Source organism: Penicillium antarcticum (assembly GCF_028974205.1).
Source record: "Penicillium antarcticum strain IBT 31339 chromosome Unknown utg000002l_segment0_segment0, whole genome shotgun sequence".
In the NCBI taxonomy this organism is placed as follows: domain Eukaryota; kingdom Fungi; phylum Ascomycota; class Eurotiomycetes; order Eurotiales; family Aspergillaceae; genus Penicillium; species Penicillium antarcticum.
The window spans coordinates 3,617,626-3,640,535 of record NW_026695300.1 but is presented as its reverse complement, the minus strand read 5'-3'; the positions used below and the strand labels follow the sequence as shown (position 1 = coordinate 3,640,535).

Below are 22,910 nucleotides of genomic sequence, written 5' to 3'. Positions count from 1 at the left end.
GGTAAAAGTCCGGCATATAGTGGGATATGAAAGCATGAAGTGTTTTTTTCTCTCAATATTTATTCGGTCGGGGGATAGTTCATATGCGGACTTAAGACTCAATGAGTAGGACACCACCGGGGAAAGGTCGGGATCTATCCCGTAGTTACCGGTTGCAGCAGAATTTCGGCAACAGAGAGGTAGACAGCGGTTGACACGACCGGCAGCCGCCCTAAGGTCAAACCCCTCGCTCAATTATCAAATCTGCTTATTACTCATTTCTATACTGCTACATACCCTACCGCTTCTAACTTTGAACAACAAAATGAATAGTATATAAGTCAGTGTAAAGGAAGTAATTGATATCTGATGAAGAGGCGGTGAAGGATATATGTAGTAGAGATATTCTCAGAAAAAGCACGTGCGCTTGGATAGAGCCTGAAAGTGATGGAGACGCAAGGTATTTTGTATAAAAAAACGCCATATGAAATGCTATTGAAAGTACCCTTTTGATCTTATGCGGCGGTCGTCTATCATACGCAAGTGTAAGCGCCAAGCAGAAAATTAAGATAGCCTGTCCCCGGGGTCACTCTGCTTAGATCTTCTCTACCAAACCGCCTATTTCTACCCATCAATTACATCAAAACAAACTTGACATGAGAGCCCCAAGAAAACTTCTAATGTTACGAGCTCAAGTGCGAATAGCAATATGGATAGCATGATGTATATTGCAGTAGCTATTTAAGAATTCAGCGAAGAAGACAGAGAAGTAAGGGTACTCAAATGCGGAACTGCGGATCCCTCGACGGAATCAAATCTCACGCATGGCACCTAAAACCACAATCAGACTCCCAGGAAAATTTACTATGGAGCCTGTCAATCTTGGTCTTCATAAGAAATAGCAAAAACATCGAACCCTTCTCACTCGCTAGTTCTTGTCAACCCAGTTCCCATGGAGGCCAGCCCTGAGTCTCAAAGGAAGCAAGATAATGGCTCGGGCCTTGGTGAAGTCCTGACAATCCAGAAGATGCAGCTCACTGGATAGGGTGCGATAGTTGTTGACCAATGCCATCAGATACCCATCGCCTTCCTCCGTAGACCCTACTCGAGGGATGAAAACTGGTTCCTGAACGAGATGTGTGCATCCAGGGAAGTAAACCTCCGTTTTGCCGGTGCTTTCGTCGTGGTGTGCCAGCGAATTATAAGGAGGATACCCACCGCCCATAACCGGGCCGATGGCTGCAAAGTCCGTCCCTAAGCTGGGGTCCATTAAGTCGAAATAGCTGTGGCTATACTTTCTTCCCATGAACCGATCATCAATGCGATAAAATTCCGAGTTTCCACCATGCAAAACCTGTGGCTCGGGAAGCCTTTTTTCTTCCGCTTTAGGGTCCACCGTAAATCGTGTTAACTGGGAGTGAAGCTTGCTAGGATCGGGCGAGTTGCCCTGAGCATCGGGCCACCAGTAGAACACATTCTTGTCACTGAGCCCCAGATCGAAGAGAATCTTGCCGTCGTCTTGCTCATAGGCATTGGCCGTGTGTCCAGGGAATGAGTTCTTGTATGTGAACCACTGCATGCGCAAGTAGCGTGTCAGAAAGTTGTAAACCAGACAATATTTGCAAAAATTTCGCTTACCTTGACATCGGAAGTTTTAGCTCCGTGGCGGGGGATCACTCCGATATAGAAGGGAGTCTCAGGGCTCCATTGCCAGTGTTCTCCACCCTGCTTCATTCTTTCAAGATCACATAACTGGGGGATCACGGGAAAAAGAACCTAAGACAAATACTCTTTCTTAGTTGCTGACGTTGTGTCAATATTGCGTATGAAAGAGCAACACTTACCCAGTTCTCCGTCACTGCGAAGTCATGGATCATTCCACAGACAGGGCTCACTAGCCAAACAGTCTGGGTAAACTTACCATCGGGGCCAATAGTGTAATAGCAAATATCAGGGCTTCCGTCTCCCTTAGCTTCGTACCCGAAACAGATCAGTTCTCCAGTGGCTGGATCAGTCTTGGGATGGGCAGTGAAAGTCAAGCTGGGCAGCTGGCCCTCAAATGTATACAAGCCCTTTGTTTCCAGAGTCTCTGGATCCATCGCATACGGCGGGGAATCCTCCTTGAGAGCCAAGAGCTGGGAGTTGAAGCTGACAATATTGGTATTGGCAGTACTCCTAACGGCGAATTCTACTGCATCGGTAAACTTGTTCCGATATTTTCCTGATTCAAGACAGCTGTTAGTAGCCCGATTTCTGGTGTAGCCGAGCAGGAGATGGATGCCACATGGGCCGGAAAAGTCATACCAAGGAGCGCGCGGCCAGCTTCCCTCTCGCGAACAAACTTCTCGGTGCGAACATATCTTTGCTGGAAGCTCACAGATCCATCCTTGATGCGAAACGCGCTGACATTACCATCTCCATTGAACCACTTAACATGTCAGTCAAGGCGCCAAGGAAAAGAAAGTAGGCAGTAAAGTTAGGAGACATACTGGATCATTGTCAATGAAAGGTGGCAACTGAGGATCAGGCATGACCCGGTAAAAAGTACCATCGATGTCATTGGGGAGATTTCCGTGCACCTCTAAGTTTTGTACCTCTCCCTCAAATCGGCAAGGCTTCATGAAGTCTGAAAATTGAGGGTGGTCAGGATAATGCTGGGGAGCTAGCGACGCCATTTTTTGGTTTCGTATGGCTTGCAAACAATTTCCTAAGAAGTGTGACCAATGTCAAATGTTTCTCAACAGGTTGAACGAGATTGATTAAAGCTGAAATACATTTTGTTTTTGCCCCTGCAAGCGCTTATCACCATAGTGGGGACATATTGAGGTACCGGGGAGTTGGAACGAATTCCCGGGGGATCCGATTCGCTTTGTTTATACATCGTGGAACGGTCGGGGATACACCGGCAAGACAAAAAAAAAAAACACGTCAGATATTTCTATGGATGTTTGTGATATGACTTGTTCTACACAACTCCCTCATTCCCCTCGACCCGAATCAACCCCGGTCACTTTCGCCATATCCTCCGTGGGGCAAAGTTGGCTCGTCATGCACGATCATCGAGTTGATGTGGGTAGTACCTGCCTCGATAGACTCCGAAAATTAATCCCACGATAGTGATTGCTAGAGATGCTGACTGATAGGTCGTTAAGGGGCCTGCTCGGCAATCTTAATGATTTCGGCTTCAGACTCAATCGCGAAAATGCCAGCGACCCGCCGGAAGGATTCTATTTTGTAGGGAACTATTTCTTTAGTTATGCCTGCAGGACCAGTTTCAGGAGAAGTTCACGTCGCTTGACTGGTGATGTATTGGACCCTGTGGTGAAAGCGCGTGCACGGTTTTCTACAACCTGTATCGCTAGAATTTTTTTACACCTTGGAAAGGAAATGAAGTTGTTGAGATTGGAAACTGCCATCCACCTATAGCGGGAAACAAAAATAACATCCTCGCCATCGATGATACGTGACACAATAGTAGTGGTTTCCATAGTGGTCTTGACTTGGCAGCGAATGTCTAACTCTTCTCCGATGCATCTTTGGAAGACTTGCTTAACTATTATCAACCCAAAGCATCATCAAATGTTGTGCGCAAAGAATATCTCCGCCATATTTTGGGAGATAACGAGATGAACGGCTGGGGTGAATGCTCCCGGGAAAGTACAGATCCCTTCGGCTACCATCAGGTAACGGACGGCTAACAAGCCGGCTTTGGGGAAGTCAAGGTCTGGCAAAATCTAAAAATGATTGATTGGATACACTTTTACTATAGTTATCTGATTCCAACTAACAATCCTTGCGGAAATTTTTCTCCCATGCCTCATCAATGGCCTTCTCAGTATCATACCCATAACACCACATCTGAGTGGCAGGGTCGCTCCACTGGTTGGGGCTGTGGCTGAATGGGAGACCCTTTACTTCCGGGATCATTGCCGCGTCTCTTGCCTCTTGCATGGGGCCATCAGCGAAATGCCAGAGCTGACTATTCAGCAGACTAGCCTCCTGCATCTGACCGGCACGTTGCATTCTGACATTCTCAAAAATGGAAAGACTCTCGGCCAGTTGCTCCTTGCTGTCGATCTTCGACAAGGACCGGGCAAGAGCCAGGCCATCCTCAACAGCCATTGCAGCACCTGTTCAAGCGCGTTAGTATATTGGATTATAGACTTGCGGGGATACAGTCTCAATTGTGATATACCTTGCGACATATATGGCAACATCGCGTGAGCGGCGTCTCCAAGGATTACAAGTTTGTCCGACACCCATTTGTCCAGAACCGAGCCACTAATGAGCGGCCACTTGAGTGTTTTTTCTACCAAGCCAATAATTTTGGTAAGTCTTTCGAAGATGGTTAGATTCTCTGGTTCTCAATAAAAGGAGGAAAGGGGAAAGAAAACGCCGGGTCAATTATCACATACACAGGATCCCATCCTACGAACTCGGCTTTCATATCGTCAACGGCCTTGCGAGGGTCCCATGTGGATGGATCCGTGTGATCTGGATGGGATAGCACCATGTTGAAGGCCTTGCCCGCTCCAATGGTGTATGTCATGACGTGTCTCGAATCACCAATCCTGTCATAGAAATCAGTATGTTAGAGGAACAGAATGTGCATCTTTCCGTCGCCATACCAGATATTCAGAGCCGGTCTCTCGAGAATCCATTTGAGCTCGGGATCATTTCGCACCCGCTCCACATCTACTGTGGCGCGGTAGGCAGCAAACCCAGGCCTGCGGAAAGCCATCTCCTTTCCGCCGAGGACGACTTTACGAGCAACAGACTTGATGCCTTTAAGTAGGTCAGGAAAAGAAACCCAAAGACAAAGAAACCAGCGACTTACCATCAGCAGCGACCACCAGATCTCCAATGTAAGTTGTGCCATCGGCAAGCGTGATGCTTCCCGCGACCGAATTATAACTTTCAACTCTCGCTCCCAACTTGATATCGATTCGCATATCCTGCAATTTTTGGCATAGGGCGGAATGAAGATGAGCTCTGTGGATCACATAATAGGGGGCATTGAAGATTTCCGTGAAATCAGGGACCAATTTCGTGTTGCCAATAAGCTTGCCGGTTTGCCACCTTCTAAATGAAATGGTTTCGGGCTCAGTCACATAGGGTTTCAGGTATGGTTCAAGCCCCAGCTTGAAAAGAGCTCTGGTGGAGTTAGATGGGACTTGGATTCCGGCTCCCACCTCCCCAAGCACGGGTGTTTGCTCAAAAACCGTTACTTTGTGGCCGCTTTGCGCAAGCGCGATGGCTGTGGCAAGGCCTCCTAATCCAGCACCAACAAGGAGAATGTTTAGAGGCACTTTGGCCTTCTCTACGCATTCAGAGATCTTATTGTCCGGAGTCATAAAAGGCCTAGCAAATTCTAGGCAATTGCTGGGGTATGTTGGCAACTGCAAGGCATAAATGAGTAAGCATTCGATGTTGTCCAAATCATCGGGCGGGATAGACTCACGCGGAGCGCTGTAGCATCATCGGCATTATGCGAGACTCCGTTTGAAAGCATGATGAGTCAGAGGAGGAAGGAGAACGATGGAAAAGACTGGAATGGTAACCCCATTTTCATTCGAAGTCCCGGTATCTTCAATTATATCACTGGAAACTGCATTTCCTCTCACTGCCCCTCTCTCCGGACTTTCCCCTTGACGAGTAACTCTCCCCGGTATCCCCGGTCTATACCCGGTGTCATCCAATCTTAGAATGCGCGATGCACCTGTGCAGTGGTATATAGCTCCTTTGACGCACATCTTCTTCAAGTCTCGACATTACAAACAAGTGTCGTGTCCTTTACCAGATTCATTGTATTGTATTGTCCAAACACAGTACTTCCTCATGTCTCTGTTTGTGGCAGAAAAGGCCCCCAACGGTGTTGACACATCGGAGCAACTTCTTCGGGATCTCCAGGACAGCAAAACCCTCCCATTATGGACTCAGATGACTCGGCTTAACCCAGCTGCGCCCAACCCAACAGCAGTCCCTTTTGTCTGGGAGTATGAAAACATTCGTCCCAACCTGCTGCGGGCCGGTAACCTCATTTCCGAGAAGGAGGCCGAGAGACGAGTATTGATGCTGATCAATCCCACTAGGGGTATGTAAAACACTCTTTTCCTCTCGCAGGTGGTGTCAGTGGAGCCATTTGAATAGTTAGTTGATACCAACATAAAGACGCACCCTACACGACCGATACCCTCTACGCTGGCCTGCAGCTTGTCATGCCCAATGAAACTGCCCCGGCACACAGGCACACAGCCTTTGCTATGCGCTACATTATTGAGGGCAGCGGGGGTTTCACCGCTGTCCACGGCAAGAGAATTCAGATGCAGAAGGGGGATGTGATCCTCACTCCCACCTGGAATTGGCACGATCATGGAAAGGACGGCTCTGGACCAATGATCTGGCTAGATGGTTTGGACTTGCCTAATTTCCGCCATTTTCCAGTTCATTTCGTCGAGCACTTTGAGCAACCTAGATATCCTGCCGCAAATGTCGATACTAGTGCTTCGCCTCTTGTGTTCCCTTGGGCTCGCATGAAGGCCCAGCTCGACCTTGATCGGGGTAATTGGACCACTCGGCGATACCTAAAAGAAGACGGACGCGAAGGTATCTTTCCCTTCTTCCATGTATTTTCAGCATGCTATGAAAATGCGTGTCTCATGATGCTAACGATATAAAAGTGAGCCGTATTCTTGGGGGCTGCGCAGAGAGGTTGGATGCTTCCACGTGTTCCCCCGCCATTCGCGAGACTGCTTCCGCCGTCTACCATGTTATCGCAGGAAGCGGAACTTCCCAGGTTGGCGACGAGACCCTCACATGGAGGACCGGAGACACGTTCTGCATTCCTTCGTGGTACAAGTACCAACATTTCGCCAGCGACGGAGAAACCGTGTATCTTTACCGCTTCGACGATAAGCCAATGCTTACAGCTCTTGGATTTTATCGTACGGAACAGATGGACACGGAGAGCCTGGTTTCTAATTAAGCATGGAAGAGATTGCAGACCTGTGTTATTTCCCCCATTGTTTGAAAATCCATGGAAATTTCGATAGCAACGTATCGAATCAAGTTCAAAACTCTATACTGGAAGTTCGTTCGTTAAAGAAGTGTTTCAAATATACGTGCAAGTTATATGTCGCTTCGGCATTTAATTGTGCCCAGTAACTGCCAGGCCGAGAGTAGCTCCGTGTTTCTCAAGTAATTATCAACTTCGGCGAGGAGTCAGGGTCAATGAGAAAATCCAACCAACCAAGCGGTTGTATCCTGATGAGCTGCGACCAAAACGAACATTAGCCAAAAGCGACACCATTGAAGGTAATGATATATCAGTCCGATGGTAGAACCATGTGTTTCTCAGCGCCAGGGTGGGAAAGTTCTAGGAAATGGCGTACTTAATATTGAATGTTCGGAGAACGACGCCCCAATTCGTAATATTGACAGTAAATTTTCTGTTACATCAGGATTAATTAATCTCTCTAGGCAAATCGGATGGCTTGTCTTTGGAAGTGATAATGTCGGGACTTGGGCACAAAGTGGGAAATTATTCGTCCAAGCTGACTATTTCGCAATGATCCAACAGGATAGCTCGGGTAAATGCCGGCTCCTACGGCCCCTTTTCGCCTCGGGCTAGGTAATGCCGGCGGCAAAGATGTAGCGATTGTTCCGGAATCCACTGCTAGTTCATCTATAAATCTCTATAAATCTCCAAAGGGTCTCGCTGGTCTTCCATCATTGACGATTCGAGTCAGTATATTCATTCCCGATAGACCAACGAAGTGATCAGACAACAGTCGCCAGCCAACGATCATCACAATGATCGAGACCATCTCTTACAATGCTTACTTTGCAACAGAGGAGGTTCTTCAATATGTTCTACCGTATAGAAGGATACTGGAGAGACACCCCAAGAAATGAAGTGCGGAATCATAGGTTCCCAGCCAAAGGGGCTTGCTGGCGAACCTGTGCGGTAAGAGATCGGTACGTACTTCTCTTCATTGACCTGGAGCGGACTGCACTGATGCGTTGAAGAGTCGGTGGATCCAAATAACTTCGGCGAGGGGTCGGGTTAAAGGAAATCATTCATCCATCCATCCCGAACCTAATTTCACTATTCCTCTCCGGCCTTTGTGTGTGTGGCTGCGAAGGATGTCTAATAAATTCACCGGAACCTTGAACCCTGATGGTACAGGACTCTGGTTTTCATGCTGGCAGTAGTTCATACGTGCATGCTCTGTGCGTATATATTGTCTGTAATCGATCCTATAGCATTGGGCATACTATGTGGGGCATCATGGCTGGATCACATGACTGCCCGATCCTTCCCCGATCCTTCCCCTGAATCCGAAGGTGACGGCAGTTTCTCGCTTTTCATCTATGTAGGCGTCGCAGCAAATATTAATGCCAGATATGGAGCAACCACAGCGGACAGAATATGCCAATGGTAATAATGACTCCAATTTGAGCAGACAGAGCCACGCCGTGAAACGTCGTCGAATATCGTTAGCTTGCGATGCATGCCGCACACGAAAGTCTAAGGTATTCATTGGTGCTTGCTTGGCTTTATGATACCCGCATGTGTCACTAATCAGGGAGAACAGTGCGATGGGTCTCGCCCTAAGTGTGCCATGTGTACCAATCTGGGACTGGAATGCATCTACACTCCATCCAGCACGTCGACCAACGTGATTGTCCAGAAAGAGTATGTCTTGCCACCCTGATCAGCTCATTGAAAGAAATGCCTTTGATCACCCGCCTAGTAATGAGGGTTGACAAATAAAAGTTATCTACAGAATTTAGAATCCCGGATTATTACCCTGGAAGAGAGTCTACGCACCGTAGGGGCCCATGTCTCCGACTTATCTCATCGAGTTAATGGCGGCGCTGCTGCTAATGACAGGCTGGAAGCACCGGCAAGTCTAGCCCAGACAGAAGCCTTAACCAACATTGCAGACATTGAAGATTCGGTGGATGCGATGGGCACTGTGGTATTTGCCGATGAAGAAGACTGCGGATTTTTTGGTACGATTGCAATATTCTTTGCTAGAAGGAGGGAGAAAGCTGCAGTATGTAGAATGGAAGGGATAGAAGCTAACTTTTCATAGGTCCATCATCCAACATCGCCTTTCTACGTCATTTGTCTCGTGCAGTATCATATAACACCAGTTCCCCAGTGGCGGCTAGTTGCCCTTCTCCTACTGCAAAGATGTCGTTGGACGGCGGCTTTGTCAATGCATCTCGTCCCCCGTCACCAGGATTGGGTGGTATTGATCTCACATCTCAAAAGCAAAAAGAGACAGACATCTTCGCACTTCCACCTCCTCACGAAACTTCTCAGCTTGTGCATAAATACTTCACCGATACTGGCCTTCTTTTCCCCTATATCTATCCTCCTTCATTCCTTGAAACGTACCGAGGTATGACCGAAAATAATCTCAAGGTTCGACGGACGTGGCTTGGCCTGCTCAACATGATGCTTGCAATGGTCAAGATCACTGCTCCTAGCGTGGAGCCAGCGGAGCAGCGCATTAACGCGGCCGATGTGTTCTACAAGCGCGCTGTAAGCTTATGTGGCAAGGAGATGTTGCGGGGGACCACTTTGGAAGTGGGTAAGTTTCTTCTGACTAAAATTAGCTGATACAAAGATTTACTTGGTATAGTGCAATATTTGTTGCTCATGGGCCAATACATGCAAGGTACTCAGAAATCAGTTCAGGCGTGGACTGTTCATGGGCTGGCTGTAAAAGCCGCCCTTCAACTTGGCCTTCATTCTAAAGATGCTTCAAGAGTCTTCTCGCCGCAGGAGCAAGAAATCCGAAAAAGGACATGGTATGGGTGTGTAGTATTGGACAGGTACAGTAATCCCATCAGTAATGCGCAACCTGTTCTCTGGCTTATAAACCCCCTCTTCACCAGAACTTTGAGCATGACTCTAGGGCGGCCGGCGGCAATACCCGATAGTTTCGTCAGGCTCGATCTTCCAACGAATGATATCAATGGCGATGGTCCTACACCAATGCCGATTGTGGACGGGCTAACTTTTCAAATGAGCGTGGACTTTTTCAACTCCACCATGTATGTTCCTACATCTGACGCTTTTAGCCCTCAACCCGCAATGTACTAATTCTTTCCCAGCCTACTGTATAAGCAACTCTTCAACATTGTTGACCTGCTTTATGGTCAGAACCTTGGATGTGATCCACCGCTCACAGTCAGCGAGAGTGTCGGGCACATCCTTTCGGTCGAACATCATTTTGTTGCCTGGGAAAAAGCCCTTCCCCAACATATTAAACTTCTAACAGTAAGGAAGATTCGTGAGGTCAATGGCAAGATGCCCGACCCACCCCAATTTTTCTCTATGAAGTTCAGTGTCATTCTCACTCTTCGATATCTCCATCTGCGCATACTCCTGCATCGCCCTATTCTTGTGAAGTTTCTTGATGCCCGTGGAAAAGGGGGTATGGATCCTGGTGAAGAAAGATTACTACAACAGATTGGATCTAACAGCATGCAAATTTGCATGGAATCTGCTATGAGCATTATCGATATCATTCACGAACTGGTGCACCCATTGGAGTGGCAAAAGAGCCTCCTCGGTGCATGGTGGTACTCTCTTTATTACAGTGAGTGGGCTATTCAGTTCGAATCATCCGTGGCTGCACACTGAACGTTGGTCTTTTCAGCATTCCATTCGGCCTTGGTCCTTCTTGGAATTATTTGGATTGGCAAAAATGGCCAGCATGCCACAACTTCAATCTCTTACGACCTTGAGAAACTTACTGCCTACCCTAGCCAAGCAGTCTCGATACTAGACAAACTAGATTGCGGCAATCGTATCGTCGATCGATGTAGATACTATCTTGAGCAGTTCCACGATGCACTAAACCGACGAGGTAAGAGCTTTCGAGCAAAATTTCACATCTTGATTAACTGAAACGTCCAGCAGGGGAAGCGGACATTGCCCACTCAGGGGACATTACTGGTCTCGTGGACAGCTCCGGCTCTAACATGAAGGCTTCACCGCTGGGCCTGGAGTTCGGCGAGTTCATGATGGATGGAGATCTATGGGATTTACTGAACCGACAAGACGTTTTCCCAAGCGTGTGACATTAATCGTAAGATGCAAACTGAGCAGTTTGTTTTTGTATCTCTATTTATTTGACAACAAAGCCTGGAATTTCAAATACCTATATCATTCGAGTATCCCTACATGGAGGCTCTGATGTGCTACTGATGTCATCATAAGATTTCAGTAGTTCCCAGAGCGTTGTTTAGCAAAGTTGCAACTAAGCGCTGTATGCGCTAGTGTGGTGGAAGGGCTTTTTAAACGGCATGACATGTTTCTTTCGCTGCGTTTCGCCATTTTCTTCACCCCGAGATCGGAAGAATGACTGACAAGGGTGTTTTGAACCACATTTACTACCAAGCGAACTGCTTAATTCTCTCGGGCAATATTTCAGGTAATATTCAATTAGATAAGTGTAACGTTATTTGATTAGTGCCCTACCTGGTATGTCCGTAACAGTCGAGGGGCTACTCCGCGAAAAACTATTGAGGGAATCAATGTTTGAAGGGATGCATCATTAAAGTAGTCAATTTATAGCTATTAATGCGTGTTTCGGTTCGATTTGTAGTTACAGGAAGACACGTATAGATTGAAGACTTCGGGATATTGTAAAACAAAGCTGCTTAGCGTATAGAGTTAAATTCTTGCTTTTCAATAGCCTAAATAGCTGATAAGATTCCACCCTCTTTTCAGCTAAAGTTTGAGAGGATTGAGTACGAACTAGTGGCTTAGTGGGTGGTTGAAGAAGGAATGTCAAAATTGATCGGTGCGTTTCAGACGGAGGTGTCCTCTGGCTTGCGTCCAGTTCATATATGAGATACGTTACGTTACCACTCGGGCCGTCCCAAGCGCAAAGGTCATCAGTAAACCCTGCCCGTAAATTATCCGACTAACCTCATTCAAACCACGTCGTAGGACTGCAAACAATGTCAATGTCTTGAGGTTATGTTGACTTTTATTTTATTTTTATCTTTTCTATTTTTGTGTTTTCACGCAGGCGTTTTTCCACTGATCATGAGAGGTAGGGCTTGGTACAAGTGCTTCTTAAGTAGACCAACCAATATGTATCATTATCTGAGCCGTCAATTCAACGCCTTAATTGGATCTCGCATGGCACGGAAATTTTTCGTAGTCTTCCTTCTATGATATCGACCTGTCTGCCATGCCAGAATGCCGTCGAGCCATTTCCATTTCAATATCTGAAACCCAACACATCTCCCAAGTTCAAAGTGCCACGGATCAGCCTGGGATGAATCACCTTGGGAATACCCCACGTCATGTTCAGAAAATGAAACCGAAAAGGTGAATTTGAAGCTGTTGTACCGGGTAGCTAAACCACAATTCGAAAATTTGCTTGGTTGAATATCAAGATAAATGTCGAAACCACCACAGATTGTTGAAAGACAATAGACTTATTGAAAAGGGGCAAAGATTCATCATACTTGTCAAGATGATATTCATTCAAAAACGCGTGGCAATTGGGGGCCTCCAAGATATCGATCACCATGTCTGACATAAAATTTAGTACTGCACCTGCCGGATTTAGCCGCTACAAGATCCAGGGCTGCCCAAATAACTCGGTAAATAAATCACAAATCCTTCTTCAGTTAATAGGTTGCTAAATTTAACTTGATTATAAAGGCCCGGGGAAAGACCGGAACATGTTCCCCGATATCCACCCTCTCCTTCTAGACGATCTCCACAAGGAAGATAACGGCCAACTTCTCAACAATTGTGCTTGCAATATCAGTATTCGTTGATTGTAGAGTCTGTTTAAGGGTCAAGTACGGCGTTGGTACCAGCATAAGTACACCGTCAATTATCTGTGAGAACGTTCAAGTCCCCTTCACCAATCACCTTAGCTGCTGCTGCCTTGGTACCCGATATGAGGCACGAAAAGAAGCGTGTGTGGAGATGTCTCAGACAAGTAAATTGGAAGAAAAGTGGATGGGAATGGAAAGAGATAACCAGACACTAGGAAAATATCACTTCCGGTAGGATGTGCAACAGACTCTGGACAATAGCTCCATAATATTACTAAATATCCGTCTATTAATGGAGCGCCTTGTTAACATACACAGGCTTCATATGAGCTTTTGAGGAAAATCTCTTCGCTGCTACCTAGGTAAAACTTATCCAGCAATTGCTATCATAACGCGACAACACATGCCGTGATGACTTCTTAAGCACGAGAGGTGCTGCTCGAAATGGAAGGTAATATACTGCTCAAGCAAACTGGAAATAGTAAGAATACTTGGTCATAGTGGGTGGCTTGACGATCTCTGCAGAAGGTCCACACCTTGGTTGCATGCTAAATAGCCTATGATAGAGTCGCTATATTATAGTCTCACTAGCCTATGAAGTAGCGGTAGATCTCTCATCCCTGCGCGAAAAGTATCCACCTTATCGGGATTTTGTAACCACCAGATCTTCTGAGGCTCAGAGGTTTGCGTATGCTGATCCAGAATATCTACTAGCTGCCGAGACTATTGGCTCCTTCCACTCCTCTCATCTCCTTGATATGTTTAGTACGTTTGATGAAAGCCTATAAATGCTGGCGCTTAAGTAGATTCAAATTTTTTAACCACATCAAAAAATTCCTCTTCAACCCATCTCAGATAATCATGCGATTCTTCTCTCTATTGGCGTCAGCCAGCTTGACTTTTGTGGCCGCTGCCCACCCCGGTCCCCATGCTGCACCCCTCGAAGCTGAAATGGCCCACAAGGCAGAACTTTCCGGTCGTTGTGCCCAGCATGTCGCTCACTTCAACGAAAAGCGTTGGAGAAGGGACCTAAGCCATATTGGAAACACCACTGTCCAGATCCAAACGCAAGCTCCCTATCACGAAGTCCTGCAAAACGACACCTGTGTTCTCACCCCTGAGGTCACTGCAGGTCCATACTACTGGCCACGGTCTCAGATGCTCCGACAGGATATGACAGAAGATCAGGTTGGAATGCCCTTGTGGCTGGATATTGGGGTTATGGATATGGCAACCTGCAGTCCTTTGGAGGGCGTGATGGTCGATCTTTGGCACTGCAATGCAACGGGAAGCTACTCAAGCTTCACTAAGCTGTCACCCAATACCAAGTTTCCAAATCTTCTGGCCGAAGAAGGCAAGAACATCTCGGATTTTGTTGTCGGCACCACGGACATTCATACCGACTCGGAAACTTGGCTTCGAGGGATGTGGCCAACCAATGAGCACGGAATGATGCAAATGAAAACTATATTCCCAGGTTCGTTGAATTCATTTCACGCCACCTGAGTTGAGAGAAGACCATCTAAGCTAATATGCCCATATCAATAGGTTTCTACGTTGAGAGAGCTATCCATATCCACGTTCAAGTGCACACCGACTGGACCACCCGCGAAAACGGAACACTAGTCTTCGAGAACACTGTCAGCACCGGACAACTGTACTTTGATGAAGAGCTGGAAGAAAAGATAATGGCAATGGAGCCTTACTCTTCCCATACTCAGATTAACCGCACCCACAATTCCGTGGACATGGAGTTTTCCAAAGGTACCAAAAATGGCTACAACCCGACGGTCTCGGTCTTGCCTCTTGATGAGAATGACCTTTCGAAAGGCTTGGTTGGGTATATCACAATCGGGGTGGATACTTCGGCCATCGAGGATGAGCATTGGTCCGCATCTTAAAGACCTTTCAGATAAGGAGGGATATGGCCCAGGATGTTTGATAATGGTTAGCCAGCTTCAAATCAAGTGCGCTGGAATCATATCATCCATCACGCACTTTACCATTGGGATGTTTTGATAACACTTCTGTTGAGACACGTGAACCTAAGACCACGTCATCAAAGATGGTCCTGAGAGTACTTAGATAGTCTGAGCAGGCTGGAAGCTTCTCTTCTTCCCGTCTGTCTGTACAACCAATAAATTACGACTATTGCTTGCTTTTTTCCAGTCTATCAAGAACTTCTTTAGGAAGACTGGTCTTACATAATCATTCATTTAACAGAACGCATTTATGGACACGCCTTTTTCTCTGCCTGTACGCAAATTTGCGTTAGTCCTCGTTGGTTACAATTTATATCAAAATCTCTAAGGCATTGTGTTCCTCGCTTATCTTCTACTAAGGCCCTTGCTCATCACTGCCATTTTGGCACCCTACTATCTTTGTCTATTCTATGCTAGTGCTTCCAGATCGGGTCGAAGCAAAATCACCTAATACCGGAGATCCACTGTTATAACGGGAGCTCGAACCAAACAAATCATTGGTAACTCAGCCCAAGGCCGTCGAGCCAGGAAAGGTAAATTGAAAAAAAAAAAAAAAGAAAACCGCTGAAGCAGAGGGTATTCACCTTCGTGGTGACAGTAATAAAAGTAGCACTACAGGATGTATGTCCAGCTTTCCCCATCTTCTAATTGTCAATGTCTTTTTCGAGATCTTTTATCTTGATCACCCTGGATTATAACAGCATATATATTGTCATTTGACTGGTTATTTTCTCACTGCTTCACTTCTGCACCTTAAATTGGCAGTCCCCATATTACGAAAGCTATTTCCGACTCGGCCTGACCCGAGTCTTCGATTTTCGGGCCGAGTTCGGGCCTTGTACCTGCGATCGGAGTAGATTTTCAGCCTTGTAATAAGCTTTCAGAAGGGGAAGGCGGCTATTGGGGAAGATATCCCGGTCTTTCCCCGAAGTCCTGATAAGAACCCAACTCAATCAAGTTACTGTCACTTGAAGTTAAGTCCTATTTTCCCAAAATTATAAATACAATATAGTCGTCCTGTTTTGTGACTGTTGCTGAAGATCTCTGACCGATGCAAATTTTTTCAAGTCACCAAAGCCAAGGGTTTATGACAATCACTCCGTGGAAGCGGGACGAAGAAACATTTATCTAGAGAATTGTGATGTGCCGCTGACCATACAGCCATTCACTATGTAATATCATGCGATTGTTTTGGAATGAGCTTTTTGGACTTGATGATCCTTAAACCCGGATTGAGTACTGTTTTGAATTATACCTTGGTCTCAGGACATAATGGGCCCGCTAGTCGAGAAAACTTCGCTACGATAGTCCAGGACGGGCTCACCGATGTCCATTAAATCCCAAAGCACGAATGATCTGCGTGATTACAGACTATGTATTCGCCAATAGTGTGGCTGTGGTTGGAGGGTCGGCATATCCATTATCAGATTCGCTGTGGAGCTCCTTTTAAAAAAAAGATTGATGGATACCGGGGAGCACTTTCCGGTCATTTATAAAGACTGTATTATTATTTATATTTAGAATCTTGACAGGGACCACGATAGCTAGTATTCCACCTCAAGAACAGGTTCAGGTCACTACGAGCGTGCTTATGTCTCGCTGCATTTGTTATGCTCGAAGAACAATCATAGCTGGTCAATTATAGATTGCGATTTCAAATTACCGTCAGCCGTAATGGTGAATTGGCTTTGGACAAAGTCCAATTTTCATTTTAAAGACAGGTTCTTCGTAATACGTCAGGGCTCACCCTCCAAAATTTCAAAAAGCATACACACTAGGGGAGCTTCCAAGTGCACAGGCGTTGCAAAGCCCTATTGTGGCCAGTTGTCTTACTGTCTATTTTTAGCTTCACCGTGCCCTGTGTTTTATGAGTGTGAGAAAGTATATCTCCTAGTTATGGATGGTCTCTTTGATTTCCCATGAATCTCATCGCTTTCTAAGTTTCGGTAGCGACTAATGTGTCGAGGCTCAGTGCTTTCTTCTCTTGACCGTGCCGCCAAAACTTCTATAATTGTTGGTGCCTCTACTACTGCTGTATACGAATAGTAAGTTTTCCTGTCGTATCCTCCGGTTGAAGCCTTTGGGATTTCTAAGAAAAGCATTTTCACTAACATCAATGGCATTGCACTATAGCTACCGGTTTTCTTTTCACAATTGGTATACGTCTGATTGAACCTTCCTTATGAATGCAGGCTCCTACAACGCCCGACGGAGGAAAAGAGTCTCTAGAGCATGTGATCGCTGTCGCAGGAAACGAGTTAGTTACCCCAACCTGCATATGTGAACTTTTTGCTCAAACTGGTATTTCTTGAATCCTAGGAAAAATGTGATGGCAGACGCCCTACTTGCGCTTCTTGTCAATCTTCTGGTCAATTCTGCGCTTATGGCCCCTGCACGAAGAAACGTGGTCTGCCAGAAGGATACGTACGCGGATTAGAGAAACTCTGGGCGCTATCTATATGTAATATCGACGGATTTGAGGACACCATACTTTCCATGTTGGGCAAAACAGCGGATTCAGCCGGTCGCCACTGCAATCTAATGTCGGCATGGGTGGAAAAAGAAAATTCGGAGAGCTTGCATATGCTATGGAAGTCAAGCCGCTTGTTCAAAGAGCTGGAAAGAATACTATCTGCCTCGAAGCTTCCATGCGCAACAGAAGATCAACCGTCCAGATCCATCGATGATCAACTGGATAGTCAGTCATGTATTGAAGTTACCGAAGAAGCGGTGCCTGGGGTTTCTACTGTACCGAGGCTGACTATACAATCCGGTCTCTTACGTGGCCCCCAACCAGCCCAAGAGATTGCTAGCCAATATGTGTCTGCTGAAGTCTCAGCAGCCCCGGTACGACTGATGTCTCAGACATCACAGTTGCTGAAAAATTATTTTACCCTGACTCACTCCTGGTTCCCTGTTGTCTCCAAAAGCAGTATACTCAGGACATCATTCACACTTGACCATATACCAGGCACAGTTGAGACTAAATCGCCAGCATCTGGGGATCATGCAGCTCTGTGGGCGACCCTTAGCTACTCTATCACTCAGTACGGCGTGGAAACGGGTATCGAACATACGAGAGCTATGTCTCTTGCAGAAAAGTACTCAACTGAGGCTCAAAATCTCATTCCGTTTGAATTAGAACGCTGCGAGCTCGGCCACATCCAAGCTTTACTTCTACTGGCTCTGGTGGATATGAACATGCAGGCCTGGGAGCCTGCTTGGCTACTTATAGGGCAAGCTATCCGAATGGCGTTCACTATAGGCTTGGGCTCTTCGAGTGATATTCGAAGATACGACAAGCCAGAACAGGGTAAAGCAACACTCTTCGGCTGCTATGTTCTTGATTCTTTGCTATCATACCGCCTCTTGAAATGCCCTAGAATGTCACCAATTGACCTTGCTCAAGTTGGACTGCTGGAAGAAGATGGACAAGAAGACTGGACATCGGGGGTGAAGAGTCCGTCTCCAAGAGAACCGCTGCTGGCTATCGGCTGTTTCAATCACCTAGTACAGCTGGCAAATATTCTCAACAGACTTGCTCCAAAATTGTTGATGGGGCACAATGGAGAGACTGTTGCAAGACAACTGTTGATGGATCTCGAGCAGTGGGATGCCAATCTCCCCATTGGGTGTCGTCTGATGGGACCAGAAAATATGTACCTCGAAAGAAACTCAAGCACGCTACCCCATCAAACGTACCTTAGCTTAGCCTACATTGCGACACTCCTCTGGTCATACTCACGGCTCATTCCTGGAGAAAAGGGATTGCATCCTTGGCTGCAACCGGCAACTCAGGGGGCCAAGAGACTTCTATGTCGAGGACTCTCAATGATCACGCAACATCTGGAGAACTTCCCCAAAAGTGGAATACCTCCAATTTTCGAGTTCAGCCTGCATACCATAGCCGAGAAAGCCTTCTCGCTATGCGACACTGCCAATCCATCAGACACATCTCTCTTTGTGGAGTGGATCGAGACCTTTATGCAGAAAGTGATTCTGCTAGTTCCAACATGGTCTCCACATGCATCTTTGATGTCGACAACAGAAAGCTGTCAGAAGTCTGTTGGATCCTCCACTGGCCAGATTTCTGCTTTTTCATCCAATATTGACCACCCTAACTTGTCAAGGGAATCGTCTTTGATCATGGAACCAAGAGGTGATTTCATCGATGTACTCCCAAAACCACACGGAGGCTGTATGTCGCCCACTGCTTGTACAGAATCTCTAATTGACGCACATTTATTGACAATCAAAACTGCAGCGATTGACAGGCCCGATATATTGACGCTGCAACCTCCTGTACAGCAAGTCATCACCTTGAACATGGCAGCGTTGCAGAGCGAGCCTGCTTCAATAAGCCTACAGGGGCTTATCAAACCACAGCTACGCAAGACTGGCATCTTCACCCCTAATGTCATGTCTGCCGGCAACGATCCCGGAATAGAACCATCTACCATCATCGATGATGGCATGGCGGACAACCATGATTGCAAAGAGTATCCTGATGCCTTCTTAGGGGATTTGGCATACCCTAATGCCATCGGGTGGTCTAAGAGTCGCGAAAGCGGCATTGACGACTTTGAATCCTTGGGTAACAGTACTTTTCATGAAAGCTCTCATAGCCAGGATAGTTCATTCGAGTTACAAAATGTCAGTCAGCATCACCCAATTACGCAACCTTGGCCAGATTCGAATCCGTTCGCTGGGACCTTTCAATGTGAGGCGCCGATTGGGCGTTAACATTGTTTGATACTTGAATCAGGCCAAATATATTGAGTATTCATGACATAGGGGTTTCTTACGCTGAATTTTACCATTCTCAATCCCATCCGTCGCGGAGTTGTTGCTGCTGGCATTGCACAAGTATCAGAACGCGATTTGAATACATATCACCCAAGATCCGCATCTATGCCTACATGGAATGCACCCTCATCGTTTAAATTCATTTAGAAGTGATTTCTATTAGTAAAATTTGCGTCATTACCGTAATAGTAAACTATTGTACGTAAACTTTTTCGTACTGGATTACAGACCTACATACTCGACACAGACTACAGGAGCAAACTTCGCAAGCCCAATAGGATATAATTTATCTGTAGAATTGGCGAAGTTTCTTGCATTTGATGAAGCATCTTTCAGATCTTCCATTCAACTTGCAAAATAGTCTGTCTCAAGACAATGTGGATTTTCTGCATCCGTTTGACGTTACCTTCGTTGATAATTTTTGAGTTGCCGGCGCATTTCATAATGGGTCAAAATTGGTTCTATCGCAAACCCAGGGCTGTTGGGGCAATGAAAATGGACATAAAGGTTGCTGATGCGGAACTATCTTGGCTCTCGGTGGCCCCTCCTCCGTCTATGTGGCCGTAAAACTGGCGAAAAGCATCAGTGTCGAGCGCTCATCCTCTTAAAGCTAGGGTTTTTATTGAAAATCCACGAAGAGGTGGGCCTCGACCTTTGAAATATCTGCAGCTCTAACCTGTACAATGAGAAATCGGAGGCGTCGTCAGTTGCCGTCAATTCAACACTGCTAACCGCCGAACGCCTAATTGGGGGTTGGATATCTGCCGGCTCTGTCGCCTTTCAGGGTCCCGAAGTCCTGACGATCCACAAAACACAATTCTTGCCAAGAACGACTAACTGAGGGCGAAATTTTGGTCACTGCATTTGACTTCATGTTAGTAACTTAATTAGTACAGTGTAATAAAAATGTTCAAATAGCCTTTTGTTTCAAAATTATAAAGAATCGAAAGTGAAACTTGATGGTAAATCATAAAAAGGAACCGAATCAAGTAGAGAAAGAGGCGAACAGGCATGGTAAAACCGCAGACATGAGATTCACGCACGTAAAGCTAGGCGTCGTGGCAGCCATAATGGAATCCACCGGCGCCAAACGATGTCTTTGATAGGTGGTGCTATGAGGCTATGTAATGGCCGAGCCTTTCCTCGGGTAATAGGGCATGCAAAATTCAATGATTAGAAGCAGGCTTCTGCATTCATTGCATGCAAAAAACCATGGAAGCATGTATTATTTCAATGCTCCGACGCCAAAGCGGCGCGTCCCACGCTCAATAAAAAAACCAGGTCTACGACTTTCTCAATCGTCTTCCACCGTGTCTCAACCGTCAATTTATCAAACAAACGCTAAAGGAGCGAAGAAGGAAGAAGATGAAGATATAGGCTATCTTACAGCCTAGTACGATCGGCCAGAGTTATTTGCCCAGAGAAATAGGGTGCGGCCGAATGATATCTACAATTTCGACGAAAGGCTTGGATAGCAACGTACTTCTAATAGCCAGATCCAGCTAAACTCAAAAGACGGCGGATATTAGCTTCAGTTATCTATATATTTTCAATGTCAGAACGAACTGCCCTCGAAGGTCTTTGAAGTAGAAGTTGCCGAGCAGTGGAGTATGTATGACGTGCCTGGGGGCCCGCGGAGCTTGTGGAAGACCTGCGACAACTCCTTGGTACCTCTCTGCGGAGTTCGCGGAACTTGCCTTTACTTCATCCTCTCGACGTCGAAATGAATTCGCAGGCACGTGAGCTTCCCTCGTCCGACCTTCCAACGCGCAAGAGAAAGCGCACCGCATGCCAGCCATGCAGGGATCGGCGCGTGAAATACGATAATGGCCGCCCGAACTGCCAGACGTGCTGCACATTGAAACAAGCTTGCATATACCCCGACGAGAGCACCTCTGCAAGCACAAGGTATATACATTAATCAGCGATCGCAAAGAAATAATAATTGACTTCCGAGACCAGCTACGACCCCGGCTCGGTTGAGATTTTACATCAATTGCAAGGCATCCGAGCTGTTTTGGAACAAGTTGCCCGAGCGCAATACCATTCTGGCAAAGCATCTTTATCCAAGCCGCATTCAATTCCTAAGTCGGTCGCCGAGTCCAATCACAGTTTTTCAACTCCAGCTAGCTACAGCTCAAAGGGTCAGGGCCGCGGAAGTGGGCATGACCTGAGTGCGACAAATGGCCCGTCGGCATTGAATCTGCCCCGTGTCAACGCCGAGATATTCCTTCATTGGCCCAAGGTCATAGAATTTCTCGGAGAACCAATTGTGGAGAGATCATTCCTGCTCGAGTGTACCTTGGATATGACTCCTGCCTCGGCACCTGAGTCCCAGTCATCCCAGTATGGAATTCGCGAAGACGACTATCTTCCACTTTGCCGGCGCTTTCTATACCAGGTGCATGTACGCAGCCCTATTCTTGAGCCGAGTGACCTTGAACAGTACGCTAAGGAGGTGACCGAAAACGGGTTGAGATGGGACAAGTCGTGTCTTGTGGTATGCTATCCTTGATTTAATGTCCTACTAGCTCAAGATTCTGATCTTTAAATTCAGCTTCTGGCATGCGCTCTCAGCTGTTTGGCCGTCGAATCTCCTGAGAAAAAAGCAGAAAGGCTGGCTACTATGAAACACACAGAAAAAGGACCAAGAAAGGAGGAAGGCTCTTATGCTCAAGCAGAGGTATACTATCAAACGGCGCGGAAGCGTATCGGCTATCTTGGCCCTGGGTTACTGGATATCCAATGCTTTTATCTAGCAGGGATATATAAAAAGCATACACTACGAGTTCTCCGAGCCTGTTTCTGCATTGAACAAGCCTGTTCTCGATTACACGCATATATACTGTGCAAAGGAAGACTAAGAGAGTATGAAAAAAATGATTGTCACCTTGAACAACGCCTATGCTGCTCCTGTGTCAAAGCTGAGGGGTAAGCAAATAATCGAACCATTCACTTGTCGAATTCTAACATGCTTCGTCCAGGGAGTTGTTTTGTGAAATACCACTGACCCGAAGTGCCCTTGCATCGCTCAAATATCCAGACCCATTTCCCTCGCCGCCAACATTACCCGCAGTATCCAACGAAAGTCCTGACATCGGCACTCCGGATATCTTATTCAGCAAAAGCCAAGAGAAAAGTTGGCTGTACTATCTGGCCGAGATTGCGCTCCGAAGAACACTAGACCGCGCATTACCTTTGATATATTTACCCGAAGCTCCGCCAGTTTGGATGGAGTACATTGAACATATACTTGAAACATCTTCCCAAATCGATGAACAATTGTCTGCTTGGTACGATCATTTACCACCTGCAATA

The 22,910-nt window shown here is 46.4% G+C and overlaps 7 protein-coding genes across 7 annotated transcripts; 5 read left to right on the top strand and 2 right to left on the bottom strand.

The window, feature by feature from the left end:
* Nucleotides 1-907: 907 nt before the first annotated feature.
* N7508_002346 (carotenoid oxygenase family protein) lies at nt 908-2,654 on the bottom strand (the record flags this gene model as incomplete). Its single annotated transcript, XM_058460412.1, has 6 exons — nt 908-1,552; nt 1,618-1,731; nt 1,824-1,837; nt 1,901-2,200; nt 2,284-2,407; nt 2,469-2,654. The coding sequence occupies 6 exons, from the start codon at nt 2,652-2,654 to the stop codon at nt 908-910; spliced, it is 1,383 nt and encodes a 460-aa protein (XP_058323944.1).
* A 1,108-nt stretch (nt 2,655-3,762) lies between these two features.
* On the bottom strand, nt 3,763-5,491 carry N7508_002345 (uncharacterized protein; the record flags this gene model as incomplete). Its single annotated transcript, XM_058460411.1, has 6 exons — nt 3,763-4,109; nt 4,175-4,260; nt 4,395-4,550; nt 4,608-4,764; nt 4,817-5,378; nt 5,441-5,491. 6 exons carry the CDS (start codon nt 5,489-5,491, stop codon nt 3,763-3,765), a joined length of 1,359 nt encoding a protein of 452 aa, XP_058323943.1.
* A 326-nt stretch (nt 5,492-5,817) lies between these two features.
* On the top strand, nt 5,818-6,964 carry N7508_002344 (cupin domain-containing protein; the record flags this gene model as incomplete). Its single annotated transcript, XM_058460410.1, has 3 exons — nt 5,818-6,073; nt 6,151-6,585; nt 6,660-6,964. 3 exons carry the CDS (start codon nt 5,818-5,820, stop codon nt 6,962-6,964), a joined length of 996 nt encoding a protein of 331 aa, XP_058323942.1.
* Nucleotides 6,965-8,603: 1,639 nt separating this feature from the next.
* On the top strand, nt 8,604-11,082 carry N7508_002343 (putative C6 transcription factor; the record flags this gene model as incomplete). Its single annotated transcript, XM_058460409.1, has 8 exons — nt 8,604-8,677; nt 8,876-8,997; nt 9,081-9,584; nt 9,636-9,810; nt 9,892-10,050; nt 10,111-10,598; nt 10,659-10,868; nt 10,919-11,082. 8 exons carry the CDS (start codon nt 8,604-8,606, stop codon nt 11,080-11,082), a joined length of 1,896 nt encoding a protein of 631 aa, XP_058323941.1.
* Nucleotides 11,083-13,665: 2,583 nt separating this feature from the next.
* Nucleotides 13,666-14,705, top strand: N7508_002342 (intradiol ring-cleavage dioxygenase; the record flags this gene model as incomplete). Its single annotated transcript, XM_058460408.1, has 2 exons — nt 13,666-14,281; nt 14,353-14,705. 2 exons carry the CDS (start codon nt 13,666-13,668, stop codon nt 14,703-14,705), a joined length of 969 nt encoding a protein of 322 aa, XP_058323940.1.
* Nucleotides 14,706-16,968: 2,263 nt separating this feature from the next.
* Nucleotides 16,969-19,529, top strand: N7508_002341 (Zn(II)2Cys6 transcription factor; the record flags this gene model as incomplete). Its single annotated transcript, XM_058460407.1, has 2 exons — nt 16,969-17,043; nt 17,106-19,529. The coding sequence occupies 2 exons, from the start codon at nt 16,969-16,971 to the stop codon at nt 19,527-19,529; spliced, it is 2,499 nt and encodes an 832-aa protein (XP_058323939.1).
* A 1,786-nt stretch (nt 19,530-21,315) lies between these two features.
* Nucleotides 21,316-22,351, top strand: N7508_002340 (Zn(II)2Cys6 transcription factor domain-containing protein; the record flags this gene model as incomplete). Its single annotated transcript, XM_058460406.1, has 3 exons — nt 21,316-21,500; nt 21,555-22,092; nt 22,232-22,351. 3 exons carry the CDS (start codon nt 21,316-21,318, stop codon nt 22,349-22,351), a joined length of 843 nt encoding a protein of 280 aa, XP_058323938.1.
* Between the last annotated feature and the right edge of the window lie 559 nt (nt 22,352-22,910).